General features: G+C 45.8%; 1 protein-coding gene and 1 long non-coding RNA gene across 6 annotated transcripts in view; one reads left to right on the top strand and one right to left on the bottom strand.

The window, feature by feature from the left end:
- The window catches only part of LYN (LYN proto-oncogene, Src family tyrosine kinase), a 119,314-nt gene that overhangs the window by 26,464 nt on the left and 71,837 nt on the right, over positions 1–21,013 (bottom strand). For all 5 annotated transcript variants that reach the window (XM_084799815.1, XM_084799813.1, XM_084799814.1 and 2 more), the window contains 2 exons: positions 15,686–15,868; positions 13,788–13,864 (listed from right to left, as the gene is read on the bottom strand). In XM_084799815.1, coding sequence (XP_084655941.1) covers positions 13,788–13,864; positions 15,686–15,868 — 260 coding nt within the window. The remainder of the gene's footprint in view (positions 1–13,787; positions 13,865–15,685; positions 15,869–21,013) is intronic.
- Positions 2,853–8,606, top strand: LOC311600017. The gene is made up of 3 exons (XR_014780114.1): positions 2,853–3,180; positions 7,716–7,879; positions 7,998–8,606. It is a non-coding gene; the product is annotated as an uncharacterized lncRNA (long non-coding RNA).

Genomic DNA, 21,013 nt, shown 5'->3' with positions numbered 1-21,013 from the left:
GCTATTGTGGTCCCATCCTCGTGTGTCACAGAACTGAGACCCACGTCCTTCTGAGGTGGGAGACCTCACTGTTTGAGAGAACTGCATTTATTCATCCATCCACCCACCCATCCATCCGCTGACACCGCCCTTCCTGCCTACAATCCCCATCCTGTTCTAGTGGCAGTGGTCTCCTAGAAACAGCCCTTGTCTATCAATTTTTACTCGTCTTTCCTTTCTTTTCTTTCTTCCTTTATTTATTTATTTTTTTTGGAGACAGGGCTTTTCTGTCTTGGTACTCTCTTTGTAGACACGGCTGGCCTCAAACGTACAGAGATCTGCCTGACTTTGCGTCCTCTGTGCTAGAATTAAAGGTGTGTACCACTACACCTGGCCATGTTTACTCTCTAATAAGGAAAGGAAGAGACAGAAATAAGAATCTGGCAAACAGACAGTAAGTCAATGTGCATCCGGTACACTGTAGCTCTTCTCTCCGACACAACGCATTTCAGTTGGTTACACTGCGCTGCAAGCAGTCCCTAGCTCACTCACTCTGGGATGAACTTCAGGGAATCAGGGAAGTTTGTAACAAGACCTAATAAATTCCAAATAAACCTGAAACAGATTCAGGGTCATCTTTATTTATATGTCATCCCCTTTGAAGTGAGTTTTCAAAATAACCCCTGTTTACAGATGGAGCCTGAAAATCCTCCACCACTCCAGCTTTTCCTTACAAATATGGAAGCAGGAAGGGGTGGGGGCTGGCGTGACACCGGAGGAAACTGTCCACTCACCAGGTAGAATTTACCAGAGCTCACTAGATTGGGCAGAACCCTTCTGGGGTTCCCTGACGTAAGAGTGTTGTAAAAGTCTAGTTCCTCCAGCAGATGTGCTGCAGGCAGGAAGAGACATGTGCCTCTGACAGGTCAGCCTACAAAAGGACCTCCCTGCAACTTCCCAACAGTGTGTTCCAGGCTCACACAAGGCCAAAGGATACCATGGCTTGTCCGTAGTTACAAATAACCAGACTAGGTATACATAGATTTTTGACAAGCGCTTAAGATGAGACTGGGGATAGGAAACCTACAGCACAGATTTCCAAACAAGCAGCAGAAATTCATGAAGAGAAGTAACCCTAGAACATCATCTGACACAAATCGCAGAGCAATGGGCTTTATCAGGCCTCAGCCTATCCCCAGTGATGCACAAAGCTCTGGAGGGCTCCAAGCAAGGCATGAGTCACTCTTGTCATCCCACAGTTCAGGAGCAGGGACGCCGGAAGCAAAGAGCAGGCAGGTGGTTAGTCTGTAAACCCTCAGGAGGGGTGGGGGTGGGGAGGAGGTAGCCAAGTGGGTCACCTGTGGAGGATGAGATGAATAAAAGGGGGAGGAGAGCATCAAGGGGTGGGGCTTGGCAACTCTAGGGGCTGCACACAGTGTGAGGGGACAAACCCATGAATGGGAACCGCTCCTGGAGCAGGAAGAAAAGGTGCTTTGCTGGGGCATGACTAACACACATCCAAGTAGAGAAGGCAAGAAGGCAGTGGACTGGAGAGAGGAGCTACAGTGTGCTCAGCGGCAGACAATGTTACTAGATCTGCGGTGGCTCCAAATGATAGCCCCTCAGATGTAAAAAAAAAAAAAAAAAGGACCCTGTAAATCAGTGGTTCTCAACTTGTGGGTCACTGCCCCTGGTGAGGGGTGGGGCTTTGGGGGTGGAATGACTCTTTCACAGGGGTCGCCCAAGACCATTGGAAAACACAAATATTTATATTATGATTCATGACAGTAGCAAAATTACAGTTAAGAAGCAGCTGCCACTGTTGTAAATAGAACCTTTGGAGAGTTAATAAATTAAAGATCTTGAGATGAAATGCCATCCTAGGCTCAGGATAGACCCCGTGTCTAATGCCTGGTGGCCATTTAAGAAAACAACAGAGGGAAGCTTTGCTTCTCCTGAAGAGAAGGCCTGGCAAAGACCGGGGAGGGGAATGGGGGGGTGGGGGTGGGTGGGCAGGGCTCACATACCCTGCCTCGAACCAGGAGTGCCAAGAGCCACCAGAAAGTGAAAGAGGCAAGGCAAGATTCTTTCTCAGGGCCATAGAGCAACCCAGCCCTTCTGATATCGTTATTTCACATTTTTGACTCTGGTAAAAACAGAGGATAAAATCCCGTGATTTGAACCTGAGCAGTTGCCCCAGGAGTGCAGTGGTTTACCATAGGATCACCAAGGAGATGACTGTAGAGAAAGAGGAGATAGCAGGCTTGGATTCTGGAACATTCCACATTTAAATGCTTGGAAGATGGCAAGTGAGGTGAAAGGGAGGAGCTGGGGTGCAGTCAGTGTCCTGGGGGTAGCTGATGACCTAAGAACTGCCTCAGCTATGTTGATGCTGCATTCAGCAGAAAGGTGGGTACAGCCCTGCATGCCGTTTGCTGTAAGGGAAGAAGGCGTAAGGCAGAAGCGGCTGGAGAGGAAGGGGAAACTGGGAGGCTCTGCTATGTCAGCGTCACAGGAAGGAAGAACAAGACAAAATGCAGAACGTTGAGAACTATGTCTGGAAACGACGTGGGGGGGGGGCTGGGGCTCAGGCGCAGTGAGTATCAACAGTGTATCAAGTCAGGCAGAGGCTGAAGGATGTGGCTCTCAGGGAAAGGTCCAGTCAGGTGGTCCACTGAGAGCTCGGAGTGGGGTGGGCAGTGTACACAGGAAGGAGAAACATTGTTGCCCAGGACTTGGTGAAAGGGTATCAGTTTGGAACCTGTTGTGGGACCCCCCACCACCCGACACCCCCCAGTATGCCCCCCCCCCGCCCCCTCCCCGCCTCCCCCCCCACAGACCCCATGGCCATTCCCTCCCCCCATCCCAGATGAGCGGTCCTGAATCAGAAGTGCAAAAAGCCAGTGGTCACATTAGTACGTAACTGAAGTTAAGGTTCAACGAGGTGAAGAGCTCGCTCTGCCGAAGGCTAGGAACCAGGAAGGTATGACAGGGTGTGTGTGCAACACCAGAAAGAGGGGAAGATGAGGATGGAAGAGGTGTGGAAACAAGATGTGAGTGACAAGAAGAGCTGGAGTGATGCTAAGCTCGAACCCTTAGAGACAGTGCGCGGTAAAGGTACAATGGAGCACTATGACGCGCAGAAGAGACAAGACAGAGTGCTGGAGAGAAAGAAGTCAAGAAACAGGCTTTCGTTTGAAGGTGAGGATTGCTGGGAACAATGGCAGGTTGGAGCCAGCCAGTGAGCTAGAGCTCTGTGTCACAGTGAGGGAAGCATCCGTCCGGGGCCCCCAGGACTACTACAGCAAGCAGAGTCTGACAGCGATGGCTTCAAGGGAATTGAGGGTCTGGGGATGAAGAGGGTCTACAATCAATGTAGGAATGTACACACACACACACACACACACACACACACACACGGTAAGAAACACTTTTATACCAGTAAAGATATCTTAAAGGAATAAGAAGTTGGTTCCAAAACATAGAGCATGACCCAGGAAATGGTTAAAACTACCAAGAGAAGCAGCTGGAAAATTTTCTACCGACTACAAATCGTAATTCTGTAGAGACGGGTGCCTACGCCATGTCAATTCCAGAATCAAGGTGGCGCTCATTACCAAGGGCCAGGCCGGGAAAGGCCCCGACAAGAGGGAAAACACCTGTTCCATTGTGCGCTCTTCCCCACCGCGCTACAATTTCAAACAGCTCGTTTATAATTTCTCATTCTTCCTGGTGCTCTTTATGCCACAAGGAATGCAAAACAAAGCCACTCTTTGTTTTCCCTGACAGCCCAGATCCTCTTATTCCACTTCCTCCTTCTCTCATATTTGTTTGACCAATTAGGCAGGTTTTGTGCAGGTAAATAAACAGAAGAAGAGGAAAGTGAAAATTCTTTGTTCACACTGAGACTCTGTCGACCTTCCAGATGACGGGGCTTTCTTCCTGTCACTAGTTCAGAGCTTCGCAAAGCAAGAGAGGTGTGCTCCGCTTTAAGGGTCAAGAAAACGATTCAGCAGGATTTTACTCAGCACCCGCTCTCTTATTCAAGGCTCTATTGCTACATACTGATGATAAAAACTTCAACAAGACCAGGCGGGCGGTGGTGCACACCTTTAATCCCAGCACTTGAGAGGCAGAGGCAGGTGGATCCTGTGAGTTTGAGGCCAGCCTGGTCTACAGTACGAGTCCAGGACAAGGCTACACAGAGAAACCCTGTCTCGAAAAACCAAAACAAAACAAAACAAAACCCATCAAGAACTCGTTGAAACATGAACTGTACATGCTGAGAAAGAAATGCTTGGAGGTGACTACAGAAAAGCATCATGGCGCAGGCAGGCTCTGAGGAGAAATGGCTTAGGTGAGAAGACATGGTGGCAACAAGAGTATAAGAACAAGGCAAAGGACAATAGCTCCTAGGAAGGAAATCTGGGCAAGGCACGGAGGCAGGAGAGCAGTTGTGAGCTGCCGAGCCGAGGGAGGAGGGTGCTGTTGACGCATGGGGCTCTAGGTCTGGCTGGAACCCACTGAGGGCAGTTGCCAGCGATGAACGCCATCCAGGTGGTGAGAGCCATACAACAGCCAGCCTCAGAAAGATGGGTAGCAGAGGGTAACAGAAGGGGATTGCCAGGGTGGTAGAGGCAGGCGACGGGGAGCTGGCATTGGTGGGTGCAGTATTTTGGCTGGGGAAGAAGGAGGGCTCTGGAAATCCTCTGGGTTTTGCAACAACAGTAATGGACTGAGTGCTCCAGACAGCACTAAATATGGTTAAACTGGTGCATTTGAGGTTGTGAATATCTTAACCACACATCTGGCATGTATGGGGGCAGGGCATGGACATGCCATAGAACACATGTAGAGGTCAAAGGGAAACCTCAGGCGCCCTTGCCTTCCACTTTGGTAGAGAAAGGGTCTCTCTTGATGGCCGCTTGACTGATGAGTGTCCAGGGATTTTCAGTCTCCACCCCAGCTTTACCTGGGTTTGGGTGCTTTGAACTCATTCTTCCTGCATGTGTGGCAAGTGCTTTATATCCCAAGCTGGTTTTGAGGCCCCATTTTACCGCCATTTTTTAAAGACCCAAGAATAAGAGAGGTAGAGAGAAGGGAGGAAGAGGAGGAGAGGGGAAAGGCGGGAGATGAGAAACCCTGTAGCTGGCCTGCAAACGCAGTGCAACTTGGAAAAAAAAAGGAAGCTGAGGAGACAGGAGGAAGAGCTTATGGGAACCAAGTCCCTGTCTGAAATTCATGGCTGCTGGCCAGTCTTTATGTCAACTTGGCACAGGCCGGAGTCATTTGGAAAGAAAGAACCTGAATTGAAGAAGTGTGGGTCTTCATTGGATTGTCCTGTGAGCAAGCCTGTGGGGGCCTTTTTAAAATGAGTGACTGATGTAAGAGGGACCAGCCACTGTTGGTGGTGTCACTCCTCAATGGGTGGTTCTGGAGTGTAAAACAAAACAAAACAAAAACAAAGAAACAAACAAAAACAAAAAACCCAGATCGAGCAAGCCAACAAGCAGCATCCCTCCACAAGTTCTGCATTAGCTCCTGCATCCAGGTTCCTAGAAGCAGATGCCCCAGGCTTGAAGGAAAGGAGTTGAGGCTTGGCACTATGCGGCAGGGTCAGAGTTCCCAAAGAGAGCCCAGGAGAGGCTATTGGTGTTGGTGCAGCCCAGATGCAGTGGAGACCCCAATATTTTGGAGATGCCAGTAGCGTGGGATGACTACCAATGACAGCAGCAGCTGTGGAGTGGATCTGGCTTGAGCCTACAAGACAAGGTGTGCGTGCTGCAGAGGCCAGTGCCAGAGCAATCCTAGGTCCCTCAGAGCCCAGGAGATTGAGAGTTGGTACCAGATGTCAAACATTGGACTTCTAATATTGTTGAACTGTCTTATTCTGATTTGATTTTTAACTGTGTGGATGGTCCTGGGGTGTATAAGAAAGCAGGCTGAGCAAGCCACAGGGAGTAATCTAAGAAGCACGGTTCCTCCATGGCCTCTGCTTCTTTTTCTGCCTCCAGGCTCTTGCCTTGAGTTCTTGCTCTGATGTTCCTCAGTGATGGAGACCACAAGTGTGCTTGGAAGCAGAAAATGGAATAATCTCTTCCCAGGTTGCTTCTGTTTATGGTGCTCAATCAGAGCAATATAAACGGACACAACTGCAACTGGGTACCTCGTTGTTTTATTTTTTTTTTTCTTAATGCACACAGCTGTATTTATTTGTAGGTATGATGTAATCGTTCATTGTATGCATGTAGTGTGTAATGATTAAAATCAGGCTAATCAGCATCCCAATCCCCTCAAATATTTGAAGACAAATGCCAGACATTCTCAAATGCACAAACTAAAAATGATCCTACAGGCAGAGGGTATGAGCAGAGAAAGAAATAGGCAGATTCTTGTGGTAAGTCTAGGTGTCCTGAGCAGCTCCCCAAGTGCTGTGGGACAGATGGTTGCCTCAGGAATGCTAGTGGAGTCCAGAAAGAACTCACCAGATGCAGAATTAAGGAATGCTTCCCACCCACACACTGCCTATACCTCAAGGAAATCCAAGAGAATGTCTCCAGGAACAGATGACATCAGGATGAACAGTTAAATCCAATGGTCATTGAATTGGTGTGAAGGCTGCTTTTACTGGCTCCACTTTCCTGTACTTTGCAAAAGCTACTTGCACAAATGTTTTGAAGCCCATGATGTTCTGAGGTGAAGGAAAAAAAGCACTTTTCTACAAAAGCCACCATTTTTTTTTAAAATACCAATAACTAAAATATCACTCTCTGTGTAATCTCATTTCCATTTTTGCCTTCCTAAGAAAAGATTTAATACAAGCCTACTTTAAAAAGGAATAAAAACTATACAGTTCCCTCTGTGTGCAAACAGAAAGTAAGCTCTTTTCTGGAAGTGTGGTGTGGGGAGTGGCCTGGGAAGGGCCAAGGGGAGAAGAGGGAGAAGGGAAAGACTAGGAAGAAGAGTCTGGCAGAAACTAGAAGGAGGAAGGAAGCCTAGGGATGGGGGAAGGAACCAGGCAGTGTGGCTTTTCCCCGAAAACCAGTGTGCTGAGAAGAGTCTAGCCAAGTTCTCCAACGGTGCTTTTGGCCCAAAATGATATGTAAGTTTCTTTGTTCTCAGTAAATCCGACCTGCACGGGTGGGTAGCTGGCTCTGTGGCCTTGCCTGCTCCACAGAAGCTAGCATGCCCTTTACACCCGCTCTCCCAGCACCATCCCTGGGATGCTGCCCAGGATCATCCCCTATCTTTTCACACATTCTCCTGAAAGCCCATTTAGATGTGTCTGCAGTCTGACCTCCCAGACCTCTTCGGCTTCACCCATCTTCCATGACCTAGACCCCACAGCAAAGCACCTGAAACCTAGGATGCCCGGAGCTGGTGCTCACAGCATTCCATCCCTTATTGCTACTCCAGTGCCCAGGATGCTCAGTGCAGACAATTGAGCATGTTCTTCATGTATTACTGCTCCCCCAGACTGAGGCTCTTCCTGAAGTACTCAGCATTCTATCACTATCATAAAACACTGGAGGCAAGGTAATTTTAAGGAAAGAAAGGCCCATTTAGCTCACAGCATAGTGCCAGAACTGGCTGGGGTCCTCCTGACCTCTAACAAAACTCATGTATGTTAAAGCCTTAGTCTTTAGTTGGTGGTGCTACTGAGAGATAAACGGACCATGAGGAATGATAGATGGATTAACCATTTGTGAATTAAGTGTGTTTTTTTTTCCTCACAGAACTAGGGATGGAACCTAACACTTGGTGTACAGCAGGCAAATGTCCCACCATTGAGCCAAGTCCCCAGCCCTGAATTCACAATGGACATGGAGCGCACTATTGGAAGATGAGAGAAACCTTAGCAGGTGTGGCCTGCGTACATGTTACCAGGGATGTTTGAAAGGTATACTAGGACCCTTCCTCTTCCTCTCTCTCTCTCTCTCTGCCTCCTGGCAAGTGTAAAGTAAGCTAGTTTGTTCTCACAGATGCTCTTCACAACATGGTGTTTTCCCTCACTACAGGCCCACAGCAATAGAGCAAGCTGACCACAAACTGAAACATCTGGAATCACGAACCAAAGTAAACCAAGATGACCCTTTTCCCTTTTCTTTTTTAAGCAGTTCTTTCAGGTACTAGTCACCATGGCACATGGAAAGCAGAGGGGAGGGAGGGGCCGGTCTTGCGGTTCTCCAGGAGAATCATTCCTTTAAAGCAACCATACCTTCAAAATCTCCAAACACAGCCACACTCACTCCACATGGGCCCTTGGGGGGGGGGCACACTCAAGTCACGTCTAAACCACAGATGATGCTCCTTTCTAACCAATTTTGTATCCAACATGTCAAGGTCAGATTTGACAGCACATCCCTGCTGCAGAATTCAGTCAGGTGCTATCATGCCCAGAGCAGCCAGCCATGAGTTCATGCCCCAGGAACTCAGTGCTGTTGTGGTGTCACCAGGAATCCACGTGTCTACAGTTGTGTCCAAGTACAGGATTAGCTACGTCACGCTGACCGAAGTGCTTCTTGGTTTTGGAGGAGATGGAGGTGGCGGGTGGACTGCTTCAGAATGAAGCATTTAAGGATATGTTCTGGAATGCAGAGCAAACCCTCATTCCCTTTCCAACCCACCTTTCCTGGTGCAGTTTAAAAAAAAAAGATTTATTTATTTATTATTATGTATACAGTGTTTGCCTGCATGTACACCTATAGGCCAGAAGAGAGCATCAGATCACATTACAGGTGGTTGTAAACCACCATGTGGTTGCTGGGAATTGAACCTGGTGCAGTTTTAAAGGAAAAACAAAAATGGCAACAACACAGTAAAATCTTAGTGAAAAGAGATTTCACTACTGGTTTGCGTGTGCTATGGAGACTGTACATAGATGATACAGTGGCTGCAAGCACCATCTGTTCATCACTAAGTGGCAGAATATTAACTAAAAGAGCAAAACTCCTGATTCAGCTTTAAACTAGAGTTATCTACAAAACAGTGCACTGTTCCCCCTCTTAACTCTCTGACTGACACTTGCAGGTTCTCTGGACACCCATGTCCTGCTCACTGGCCTGTCTCGTTTCACCCCATGCCCCACTTGCCCCCTCTTGTCCTCTTTTCTTGGCACTAACTTCCTCCTGTAGTCAAGGCTCACTTCTGCAGTCTGCTGCAGCCTTTCCCAGGCTGATGGACTGATCCCGTTGCCACAGCCAGCTCTCCTACCCCATCATCCCCACCCATAGTGCTCTGAGAGCAATGTAAGAAGATGCTTAACCAGCCAGCCCTGGCTACGTTCCTGGTGCCGAAGCCTGTCTTCAATTGCTACTCATTTGCATCCCACACACAGAGAGTGCCTTGCTCATCCCATTCCTAGAAAGGAGCCAGGCTGTGCTCCCTGCATGCCGTGTGTGAAAGAGAGGAGGGAGACATGTGGACAAGGTACAAAGAGCACACGTAGAGCCTAAGAAAGGCTTTTCCAGGGTTGACAAAGTGGCTTCTTTTAAAGCGCTTTTTCCTCTGCTTTGAATGTGATTTCTGGTAACGACCCTCACTGGCCCTAAGCCACTCCACGTAATCTAGCCCTGTAGGCCACCATGACAAGTTCCCAAAGAGGAAGCTGGCTTGTGACTTACCGTAATACAAACTAGACACTGTCATTCCTAGACAAAACAGTATCACGACTCGAGGCTGATCTGACTCACAGGCTTTTGCTGGGGCTAGGAAGCTTTCTAAGCAGGTGTAAACAATAAAGGCAGCTGTGCTATCACACACCTGTAACCCAGCACCGGCAAGCAGAAGCAGGAGGACTGAAAGCTTGAGGTCGGCTTGAGGGTAAAGAGTGAGGCTCATTCTCAAAAATAAATAATGTGTGTGTGTGTGTGTGTGTGTGTGTGTGTGTGTGTACATATATATGCATACATACATACATATATGCGTATATATGTATACACACATATATGTATATATACACAAAATTATGTATGTGCGCGTGCATGCTCGCGCGCACACACACACACACACACACACACACACACACACAGCAAGCCCTAAAAATAAAACATCAAAAAACCCAAAGAAAACAAGACAAGGTTCCTCTGGCCACTCCTCTGCCTCATCTTTAGTCTATGACCACAGTCCCTCTGCCTAACTGTGCTAACCTCCCTACCCGAAAACACAAAAACCCCAGAGTTCCTGTTTTATACTATTTTAAACTGACAGCTAAGTGTTGTTGTTGTTTTTCTATCCCCACTTCCCACCCCTGGGTAGAAAACTGCATAGAATCCAGTTTTGTGATTCTGACATTGGCCCCAGTTTCACTTGCCCATTTTCTATGTTTTCATGGCCCCAAGGGTAAAGTCACATGCTTAAAATGATTTTTGAATGAAAGTCATTATTCAAAATGGATACAGAGAAATCGGATCAAATTGCAGTAAAATTTATGGAATGAACTCTAGTGTTCTGAAGTCAAGCAGGGTGGCAGCAGTTGGCAGTAACTTACTGGGCAGCTCACTGGTCACTGAAGTGGCTCTGCAGGTTACGGTGCTTCTGCCAACCTTGGTGATTTGAGGTTGATGCTGGGACCCCACATGACCGAAGGAGAGAATAGACCCCTACAGATTGTCCTTTGATCTTTACATGTATGAGAGTGCACAAACATGTACACACAATAAAAATGTGTTAATTTTTTAAAAAAGCCACATTGAACTGGGGACGTAGCACCTATTTGTAACCCCAGCACTTTTCAAGGCAGTGACAGAATGATGTTGCATTGGAGGCCAGCCTGGGCTAAAGAGCGAGACTCTGTCTCAGAAACAACAATGATCAAACTGTGTATTATAAATAGGCATAATTGTTTTTATCAATTCCAATTTTCTTAATTTTGAAAAGACACCATTGTCATGCCTGAGTCTGGCTACTAAAATGATATATTTATGGCCCTTTGTTTAGAACATCAAAATCATTAAGTATATCAGAGTGACATATAGTCTTAGTAGAAAAGGATTTTCTGTGTCATGGAATAGTAGAGCTAAGCCTGTGGGACACCTCACCTGAGTGTCATCCTACAGGTGAGAAGCACTGGGCCTTGGAGAGAGCATTTCCAGGGAGAAGCTTGCTTCTTGGCTCTTAAGCCAATGTCTTCTACATCATTAATGCTACCTACAGTGCCATTTACCAAAGTGGTAGCAGTGTTTCTTCTGTTTCAGAGGATGAGGCAAGCACCAGCTGTTATGCTGTTCTGCATTGGTTCTACCCCCAAGACGTTCCTGACTAATTTTAACCTCTTCTCCTGCCAAGTATGTCAGGTCTATCATCGGGAACTTAGGCCAATCAGAAATGTCAAACTCCTCCTAAGGCATCACTTTCCTCCCTCAGCAAAGAAAAGCACAAAACTGCTTCTTCAAGTGCAAGGAGAAAAGCTGTGAGGAAATCTGTTCTTTCACTATTCCTTCATCTCTACCCGGTGAGCGGGAGGTACACAGGCTGAGTGGACTGGCTGAAGAGCATGGCTTATACTTAGGCCCCGTGAGACTTTTCAGAGCTTTCCTGAGCCGGGAAGTAACGAAATCAGCTCTCACATGAACTGGGAGGTGGCCACGTGCACCATGGATTTCCTGTCTCAACTGGACACTCAAGGAGGGTGGGGAGGAAAAAGCAGAGAAGTAGGTCCTGGGAAGCCATAACTCTGATCCTCATACTTTTCCTTGTTCTTCTGAGGCTATGGTTGTTAGCATCCCAGTCCCGATAATCAAACTTTGCCACGGACCAGAGTGGGATCTGTGGTGAACACTAATTTTTTCCACACTTGGCCTCATATGACAACAGTAATGGGACAGAGTGACCAATGACATATTATATACCCTACTAGGTGATTAAGTTAGGCCTCGAATAATACAAAGTGGATTGATCTGATTTCCACCCTAAGATATATGCTGGAGAAAAGAATATAGGACACGGGGTGGATTCTCTGAGTATCTGGCTACCAGCTATCAGCTTGGGTTAGTCTTATTAATATTCACTGTTATCATGTGATTCACCACAGAAATAGGCAAAGTTACCTAGCGGCTTGATAGGCATGAAGACTTTAAGAGAAATACATAAAAGAGGAGACAGCTCATTGGGTAACGACAACATAAACAGACCCCAGGGCATCACAGTGGTATCAGGGACATGGTGGAAGTCAATGGTTGAGGGATGCGACTTCAGACCAGTGAGCCCACCACCCCAGTTACAGCAGGAAAAGCCACAAGTGAATAGAATGTGTAATAATGATGGAAGGACAACAGGTGCTCTCACCAGCTACACCCAAGGGAAAGAGTCTGGGTGAGGCTCCTGTCCGAACAAATATGAACTTAAAAGGAGCTAGAGCTTAGTTATGAAGAAAACAAAGTGGGCTGGGGCGCGGCTGAGTGACAGACACAGGCTTCATATGTGCAAGGTCCCCGGGGCTCAATCTATGAAGAAATGAAGGGAGAGATGAGAGAAGGAGGGAGGGAGAGAGGATGACAGGAGGAAGGAAGTAAATAAGGAAGGAAGGGAAGAAGGAGGAAGGGAGAGATGGAAGGAAGAGTCCCCTAAATTGGCCTGGTGTCCAGTTGCATAGCCACAGTTAGAGCAGGTTCTGTGAGCATGCCTGCAAGCTACAAGGGCCCAGAAAGCAACCATTCATTTGTCTTATAAATTTATAAGTCTGAAAAAAATTACCATTTATATGGTAGCCCCTGACGCCCAGACGTGGACCTCAGAAATTTCAATGACAACAAAATAGTGTTTTATCAAATAAGATGTACAAAGCCCAATACCCACACACAAAGAGAAAGACATGCTTTAGATACAGCACACACCCTGCTGTGTATAATGTCTGACCCTCAGCCAGTGAGGGTCTGTGTAGGCCTTAGGCCACATGTGACCAACCTTTACTGTGGTCCTCTAATCTCTGGCCTAGTAGGAAATCCACACTCACTAAAGCAGAGAGCGTCTTTATCTGTGCTCCGTGTGATACACATTTATCAGACTTCCGCTTTCTCTGCTTCCTGTTCTGCTAGCTTTGTGAGACCCACAGCTGCACCCAGCCATGTGCCTTTTTATGCATGGCAGCAGTCTTCATATTGAGGTCCTGAATGTATAGAGCACTGCAATGGTACCCTAGAGCCAGGGCCAGGAGAGGAGCTAAGGATGGTTAATAAGGAAGGGCCCCTGGCTCCTCTGCCTTACTCTCCTCTCCTTAAATGCACACTTCCTTGCTGCATTAGGCACATTGCTTGGTTTCTAGGTAATTTCCTTTGCTTATAGACACATTTCAGAAAGTAAGAGACTCCAACAAAATAAATAGGCAACTCTTGGGTTATTACTGGGAACATTACAAATGAGTGCATCTCAGAGTCCTAATGAGACATCCAATAAGGAGCAAGAAGAGGAAGAGCAGGCAGGAAATACAGGTCTCTCTTTAAGAATACCAAGGACTTCACAATTTGTCACAATTTGTATATGGTATAGTAGAGTCACAATTTGATTAAGCATATGCATGGCTTAAGAGCAGCTGCGTTTACATGATACGAACTTGCCTCTCCAAAATTCTGGGCACCAGTTCTGTGAATTATATAAAGAGGTTGATCTGCTTTACAGAATGTGATGTGTGTGCCAGCATGTCCGGAGACAGACAGACAGACAGACAGACACATACCCAGAATCACACAGGCATGCACACACACACACACACACACACACACACACACACACACACACACACTGTACTCTGGGAGAACTCAAGGGGAGCCTGTTCACCCTGGGAAGAGAGCACCAGGCCTTCTATTACTTACCTGCGCTGAAAAGTCAATGAGCTTTGGGAGGATCACCTTGCCACCTTCATCACTTTTGAGGAAATCCAGCAAGCTGCCTGAGGACAGAGGAATGACAGGTCAATGCAACTCAAATACACGAGTGTAAAAAAAAAATCTTGTGGTGGAGCTCAAGGGTGGAGTGCTTCTTCAGCATGCTCAAAATTCTGGGGATTTTTAAGGAGAAGACCCCATTAACTGATAGGCTTAGCAGCTCTGGATGCTTACAAAACCTTTCCTGCAGCTTGGCCAAACACCGTCCCTTCCAGTCTGTTACTCTTGACTGGATGCGCTCAAGGGAGAGAGGCAGACGGGTGGCATCTCTTCTCTACAGGTATGTGAAACCATGTTTCAGAGAGCTTGCCAGCGTGTTAGCATTCCACAGCTGCCTGATCACTAGTGAGCTTGCCTGGGACAGAAAGACAGGAGGCTTCATGGAAGGCCTTTCCCTTGCAGGCATCAGGCTAAGCCTGCTCTGATCTATTCCAGAAAAAGGTACGGAAGGAGCCGAAGGCTGTGGGAGAGCAGCTGCACTGGACACAAGTTAGTTGACTAAATACAGTGCTGACAGCAGCCCCTCCTACTTCCGCTGGTTTCATATCTATAAGGCCCCCTTTTCCCTTCGAACTACAAGCACCAACTTCACAGACAGCCTTGGATTCCTTATCGTCAAGTCCTTGCAAAGTAGGCCCCATAGCTCTATAGGAGTTTTTGTATTGATGGAAGCAAGGGCACTTAAGGTATACAATATGGGCCTTGGCAGGCAGTAAGTGCTCAGCAGACACTGCCCTACATCACCCATGACACAGAGTCACGGAACAGCACCTAGTCCTTGAACACTGCTAGATGATAAGAGCTCACTAAGCATTATTGCTATAAGGAAACTCCATGCCTGTATTTATGGTTAAAATAGCATTAGTTAATTCAACAGTATTTATAAAATCACAAGCACCTGGGCCAGAGTATGGTTCCTCAGTTAGAGTAACCAAAGCCATATCATGTTGTTTATATTTTTAACAATATCCTTGAGGCTGGGGACATGGCTCAATCAGAACACACATTCCCAGCCTTGGAAAAAGTGAAACATACACTAAGCAACACATATCCTCTTCTGGGGAGGGGGGATACTTTGAGTAAATGCTACTCTGAACAGTAATTATTAATAGATTCTGAGTTAAACATATGTCACACCCATGCTTCTAATCTGTTGGCTAGTAGGACTTTTCATCTCTCCGTGCTAGAGTACGTGTCTACTGTGAGTGAGAACTTGGCTGCAATCTCCAGCATTGAAAACAACTGCTAATGTACTGGCTGTGATGAGCAATTATTAACTAAGGATTACTGCTCATGTTGCTTTCTTCCCATCATTCCTTTCACTCTTCCAAAGACTTATGGAAAAAAGCCACATGAGAGTTTGTCAGTATCTCTACCAGACCGAAGGTGAAAAAAAAAAAATAAGAACTGCAATTGAAAGCCATCCTGAAAAAGGGCCAACTGAAGGGGAAATGGCTGCTCATAACCTCTCCTTCAGGGATTCCACAACACAGGGACTTAACCTACATGGGTTAAAAAAACAAACAAACCAAATTTGTACACTATGGAAGCTCTCCAACTAAGCCACATCCCCAGACTCTATATTAACAATATAAAGAAACACTCAGAAACTTAAATAATGCTAAAGAAAAAAAGCAGTCCTAGAATTATAACTGCTCATATTTTAAGTATGTAGAGAAAATGCTGTCCTCAGACTATGCTTATGAAAATGTCCCCTTTCTCTTACTTTCTGACCTCACATTACAACTGAGTTCTCGCTGAACACTTGAACACTTTGCTTTGGGGCCTGGCTCCTTTCGGGGGTATGGACTCTGGATGCCACTCACCCTTGGCCATGAACTCAGTGATGATGTAGATGGGCTCTTCCTTGGTGACCACGGCATAGAGTCGCACCAGCTTGTCATGCTGCAGGGTCTTCATTAGGTTGGCCTCTTCCAGGAATGCCTGCACAGACATGGTGCCCGGCTTGAGGGTCTTGACAGCCACCTTTGTGCTGTTGTTATAGTAACCTGTGCAGACAGAAGAGAGCAGAGCACGGTGCTCAGACTCAAACACTGTGTTCCCCACATGCAGAGTTGGGAAACTTATTTACAACCTGAGCAGGCCCAAGGTAAATCACACAGCAGTGTTAAAAACCAAAGGCACTGATAGCTGCAGGGAGGGTGGGGACCCTTTGTGTTCTTTGCACAGGAGTTTAAAATTCCTGCAAAACCAAAAAGGTTTTGTAGAACAATAGTTGTGAAGATACTATGAGCATTTCACCACAAGGAATAATATTTCCCTCTACTTAATAAAAAGTTCTTTATGGCAAGATAAACAAGAAATCCCAAACTTTATAATAATAAAAATGAGAACCTGAGAGGATATGAAGGAGCCTACAAGGGCCAGTGTAAAAGAAAATAATATCAGCACATGCACAGATTAATTAAGCACTGGCTATTATTAATGGAACCGTTACAGACACGTTTATAAAGGGAATCAATAGTGGTATTTTCTTTTGTTTTTAGACACTATGTAGCCTTGGTTGGCTTTAACCTGGTGTTCCTCCTACTCCCATCTCCTGAGTTCTGGGATTTGAGTGTGGGTCTCACTCACATGCCTGGCTTGTTTCAGGAAGAAGTGTAGTACTTATAAAAAGCTGTCTATATACTATAAGACTGAGACCTCTAGAGAGATCTCTAGTCTATTCCCAGAGTCCCCACTAAGAGATGGAGTCTGTTGTCGATGCAAACACATAGGAATTTATTGAGCCAAAACGACGGGGTCTATCGAGCTCTTTCAGGCTTCAGACCCTGAGAAGCAGACAGACGCATGAGCCTTTTATAGGTTTTAGACAAAGAAATAAGTTTTACAGTATGTGATTGGTTGACATTTGGGCAGACATGTTGTAAGCAGGGAGTTACAAGCCTTGGCATTTCATGGTTGGGTAATGGGTGGAGGGGCAAGTTGATCTATGGAAAAGATTAGTTGAAGCAGTCATGGGGGCGTTTAGGAACTTTTTTAGTTGGGGAGGGGTAGTGGAAAATTTTAAACACAGCTGGTTGTCCTTGAGTCCAGCTGGACCCTGAGCACAGACTGAGACCTTGAGTCAAGTTGGACTCTTCAAGGTTTCTCCTTGAAGCACCCTAAAGACCTGCTGGGGTGTCACCTGGTGTGACACACCTTTGCAGCTACCTTCAGACAGTGGCCTGGGAGTGGACAAGCTAGTGAGTCCTCTGCAGTAAGCAGTGGGCTCAAACAGTGACTTCTGGGTGGGAGCATTTGGAGTGACTTCTACTTGTTTTTTTATCTTTTCTGTTTTTTACTAAACTTTCCAATGACTATGCATATCTTCTTACCAAAGGAATTATCATCATCATCATCATCATCAACAAGTATTTCCAAAATGAGCAGGAAAAAAGCACTAATTTTAGGAGTACTCTTAGCTAGTAATTCTTCTGGCCATTAGGAATGAATTCTCTGGGTGGGGTTGTAGCTCAGTGGTAGAGTGCCCGATGCCCATGTGTGAGGGCCTGTGTTCCACCCCCAGCCTTGCAAAGAAAAGAGGAAGAGAGGGAGAAAGAGGAGGCAGTGGCTGACTTCTATCAAAATATTTCTTTCTTATTATACTTTATGACACTGTATTATACTGTATAGTGTAATCAGATCAACAAGTGTAAGATCATGTAGAAGAAAGTGAAGAATGTGGTGGAAATAAGCTTTAAAACACACCGAAGACAGTGGTAGAAAAGGTAACAGAGGTGCCACCTAAACATCACAGAATACTGAATAAATCATGTGGATTTGCCATTTAAATGTAAAATGGCGCCTTTTTATAGACCTTAAGGACAATTTAAAAATAGATCCCATTAATAAGCCTTTTAAATTACATTTGAGGAGCTCAGAGGTAATGAGCACCTGTTGCTCTTGCAGACTACCCAAGTTTAATTCCCAGCACCCACATGATGGTTCACAAACATCCATCTGTCCAGTTCCAGGGGATCCAGTGCCCTCTTATGACTTCTGGGAGCACGAAGCCTGCATACAGCACACATACATACATGTAGGCCAAACACTCACACATTAAATGAAATGCATGCATCTATAAAAAAAAAAAAGCTACATTTAGCCATAGGTTGTATTATGAGTGTTTTGTTTATTTGTAAACAAGCCTTCAGTTACACAGGTAGTAAAACATAAGAAAACACACTCTTGGGAGTTCAGTGGGTAAAGTGATGACTCTGCAAGAATCAAGACCTGGGTTTGGACTGCACACCCACATAAAAGCTAGGCACAGCTCTGTAACCCCAGTGCTGCTGGGACAGAGACAGGATTCCCAGAGCTCACTGGTTTAGATAAATTCTAGCTGCAGCAATTTCCCTGACTCAATAAATGAGGAGAACAAAATGCAGAAGAGGGACAGTATCAACATTTAGCTTTTTCACACACACACACACACACACACACACACACACACACACACACACACACGCACGCACACACAGTGTGTGTGAGAATATTCTCCATGGCTTATACAAATCACTAGTATCTTGAGTCTGTAATTCCTGCAAATGAGTTAAAGCAGTAAAGGCATGGGTGCACATTCCCTAAAGGAGAAACTCCGGTGCCTCAGATGTACGAAAGATTCACACTTGTTTTAGTAACTAGGAGAATGCAAAAGAAGCTATAAGGAGAAACCAGCTCTGTGACCCATATCAAAAAGCATGACACTGTGGGCAAACGCTGAGGGAGGAGAGATGCTATGGCAGCTCCCTCAGGCCCTCTCCTGAGCTTTTTCTCTGAGCACCACTGAACATTAACAGCAAAGCTTTGGGATGAAACCCCAAGGGGCCCATGAAGGATGATGACAGTAGCCTCCTTCAGAGTGACCACACAGGCTGTGCTGCACTGAGGCCATGCTGTAGGTACAAGTCCACTGTTCAGGAAAGTGCACATTGTATATTGCTAGGAACTAGTAAACTGGGAGCTCTTGACAATATTAATAGAACGATGATTCATAAGTGGTATTCCCTATATAATCCATAGGGGACTGGTCCACCTACATCATCCATAGGGGACTGCCCTAGGACCCTGGAGCATACAAAAATCTAAGTATGTCTTTAGCATAAAATGGCACAGTGTTTGCATCTAACCTGTGCACATTCTCTAGGATACTTTTCTTTACCTCTAGATAACTTATGATATCAAGTAAAATGTACATGCTATGCACATAGTTGTTAGACTGTATTGTTTCGGTACAAAGAAAAAAATCTGTACTTATTCATTGTAAGTCAACCCTCTCCTCAAATATTTTCCATTCCAGATAGGTTGAATCCACAGACATGTACACCTGTACTTTATGACCCAGCAAATCCATTCCTTCTAGAAAAAAAATTCGTGCACTCTTGTACCATCAAAACCACAGTGAGATCACAGTGTTCACAGTGTGGGATTACTTCCAACTTCACCAGTGAATATTGAAATGAATGAATAAAATTCTACATATTTTACATGCACACACAAGCAACATTGCATAGCGACAGAGATGCATGAAATGTTATAAGAGCCCAAAACATGGATCAAATCATTTAAAAATGTCTAAGAAAAGAGGCAAGAAATAAGAGAATACATTCAGCATGGCCCATTTATATTAAGGCCAGGTAAATCTGGACTGGACTGTTTGATGCATGCTGTACCATAAATAAAAGTATGGTATGAAACACGTATAGTTATATAAAGTTAAATAAAAGGCACCAAAGCATTGTCTGCTTGCACAAGACCCTAGCTCCACTTCTAGCACCTCGGGGGAAAAGGTCAAGAAGTTAGGACAAAGGTCAGAATGGCAGGTGTCCCTGGGGGCATGCCAGACTGAGGTTGGGAAGGGACAAGGGGGACTCAAGGGTCTGGCCGGTTTCCTCTGTGGTGTTTGTAATCACTTGCGGCTGTCTATGCCTGCAGTAGCCTTTCTGTGCTCTTGGTACATTACCGAGCATCAAAGCTAAAGAAACAAAAGTCACTCCCACTCATCCCCATGAAAACAATGGGACCTGGAAACTTTTACATCCTTTGAAAGGGTGGAAGATCTGCTCTCCAGAGGTAGAGCAAAAGTCACCAGGAAATAACACAGCTGCTAATGATACTGAAGATGCTGATAAGGAATTTGGAATCAACAGTGACTAAACAGCTGTGTCTGTGGCTCCAGCACAGCAGCAGACACACACACACACACACACACACACACACACACACACACACACACACACATACATACCATGGGATGGAGAGTTACTTTAAACAAAAAGCATATAATTGGTTTGGAAAGTTGGCTGATGATTGGTTTCAAGTAAGTTGCCTCTAAATAAGCATGTGTCATGGTGAGAGCGGGCTCAGAGCATAAGATCATCGCTGTTCTTGCAGAGGCCTGAGGCCTGCGTTTGGTTCTCAGCACCCACGTGGTGGCTCACAGCACTCTAATTCCAGGGGCTGGAAGCCGTTTGCTGGCATGCACATGGTGAACATACATACACACAGGCAAACACTCAAAACCAAAAGGTAAAAACAATTCAGTCTTTAAAAAAGGACAGCCAGGAGGTGGTGGCACACACCTTTAATCCCAGCAACTTGGGTGGCAGAGGCAGGCAGAGCTCTGAGTCTGAGGCCAGCCTGGTCCGCATAAGTGAGTTCCAGGACTACATAGATAGACCCTGTCTCAGAAAACAAAGCAAAGACTGTGTCAAACAAAACTGTTAGAAATGTTCATTTCTTAAACTAAAGCCTCTTGGAGACCAAATCGTAATTAAAAACTGAACCAAACCAAACCAAAACAAAAAGCTTCCTCCTCTTCCTCCTCTTCACTGTCCAGTCAGATCTCTGGAAATATTAACAATACACAGAGGAAGAAGGCACCCACAGCAGATGCCCTGGGTCACACGACCAGAGGAAACAGCTTGAGGCAAACACACCTCTCGCTTTCATCTCCACAGCTTTCTTCCTGCACAGGGCAGGTCACATCTGAGAAGCTCTCCCTTTGCCTTTCAGATGTTACAGTGTGAGAGGCGGTCTGTGGACCATCCCTTGTGATGAACAAAAACAATAACTTATTTGCTTAACAATGATATGATTTTAATTGGCTGGATTTTGTTTTGTACCCGTGTGAAAAACTAGCTCTCACATTT

The sequence above is a fragment of the Acomys minous genome, assembly GCF_964271855.1.
Source record: "Acomys minous genome assembly, chromosome: 1".
NCBI classification, from domain to species: domain Eukaryota; kingdom Metazoa; phylum Chordata; class Mammalia; order Rodentia; family Muridae; genus Acomys; species Acomys minous.
Note: the sequence above shows the minus strand (reverse complement) of the source record. Positions and strands in the feature narration are given on the sequence as shown.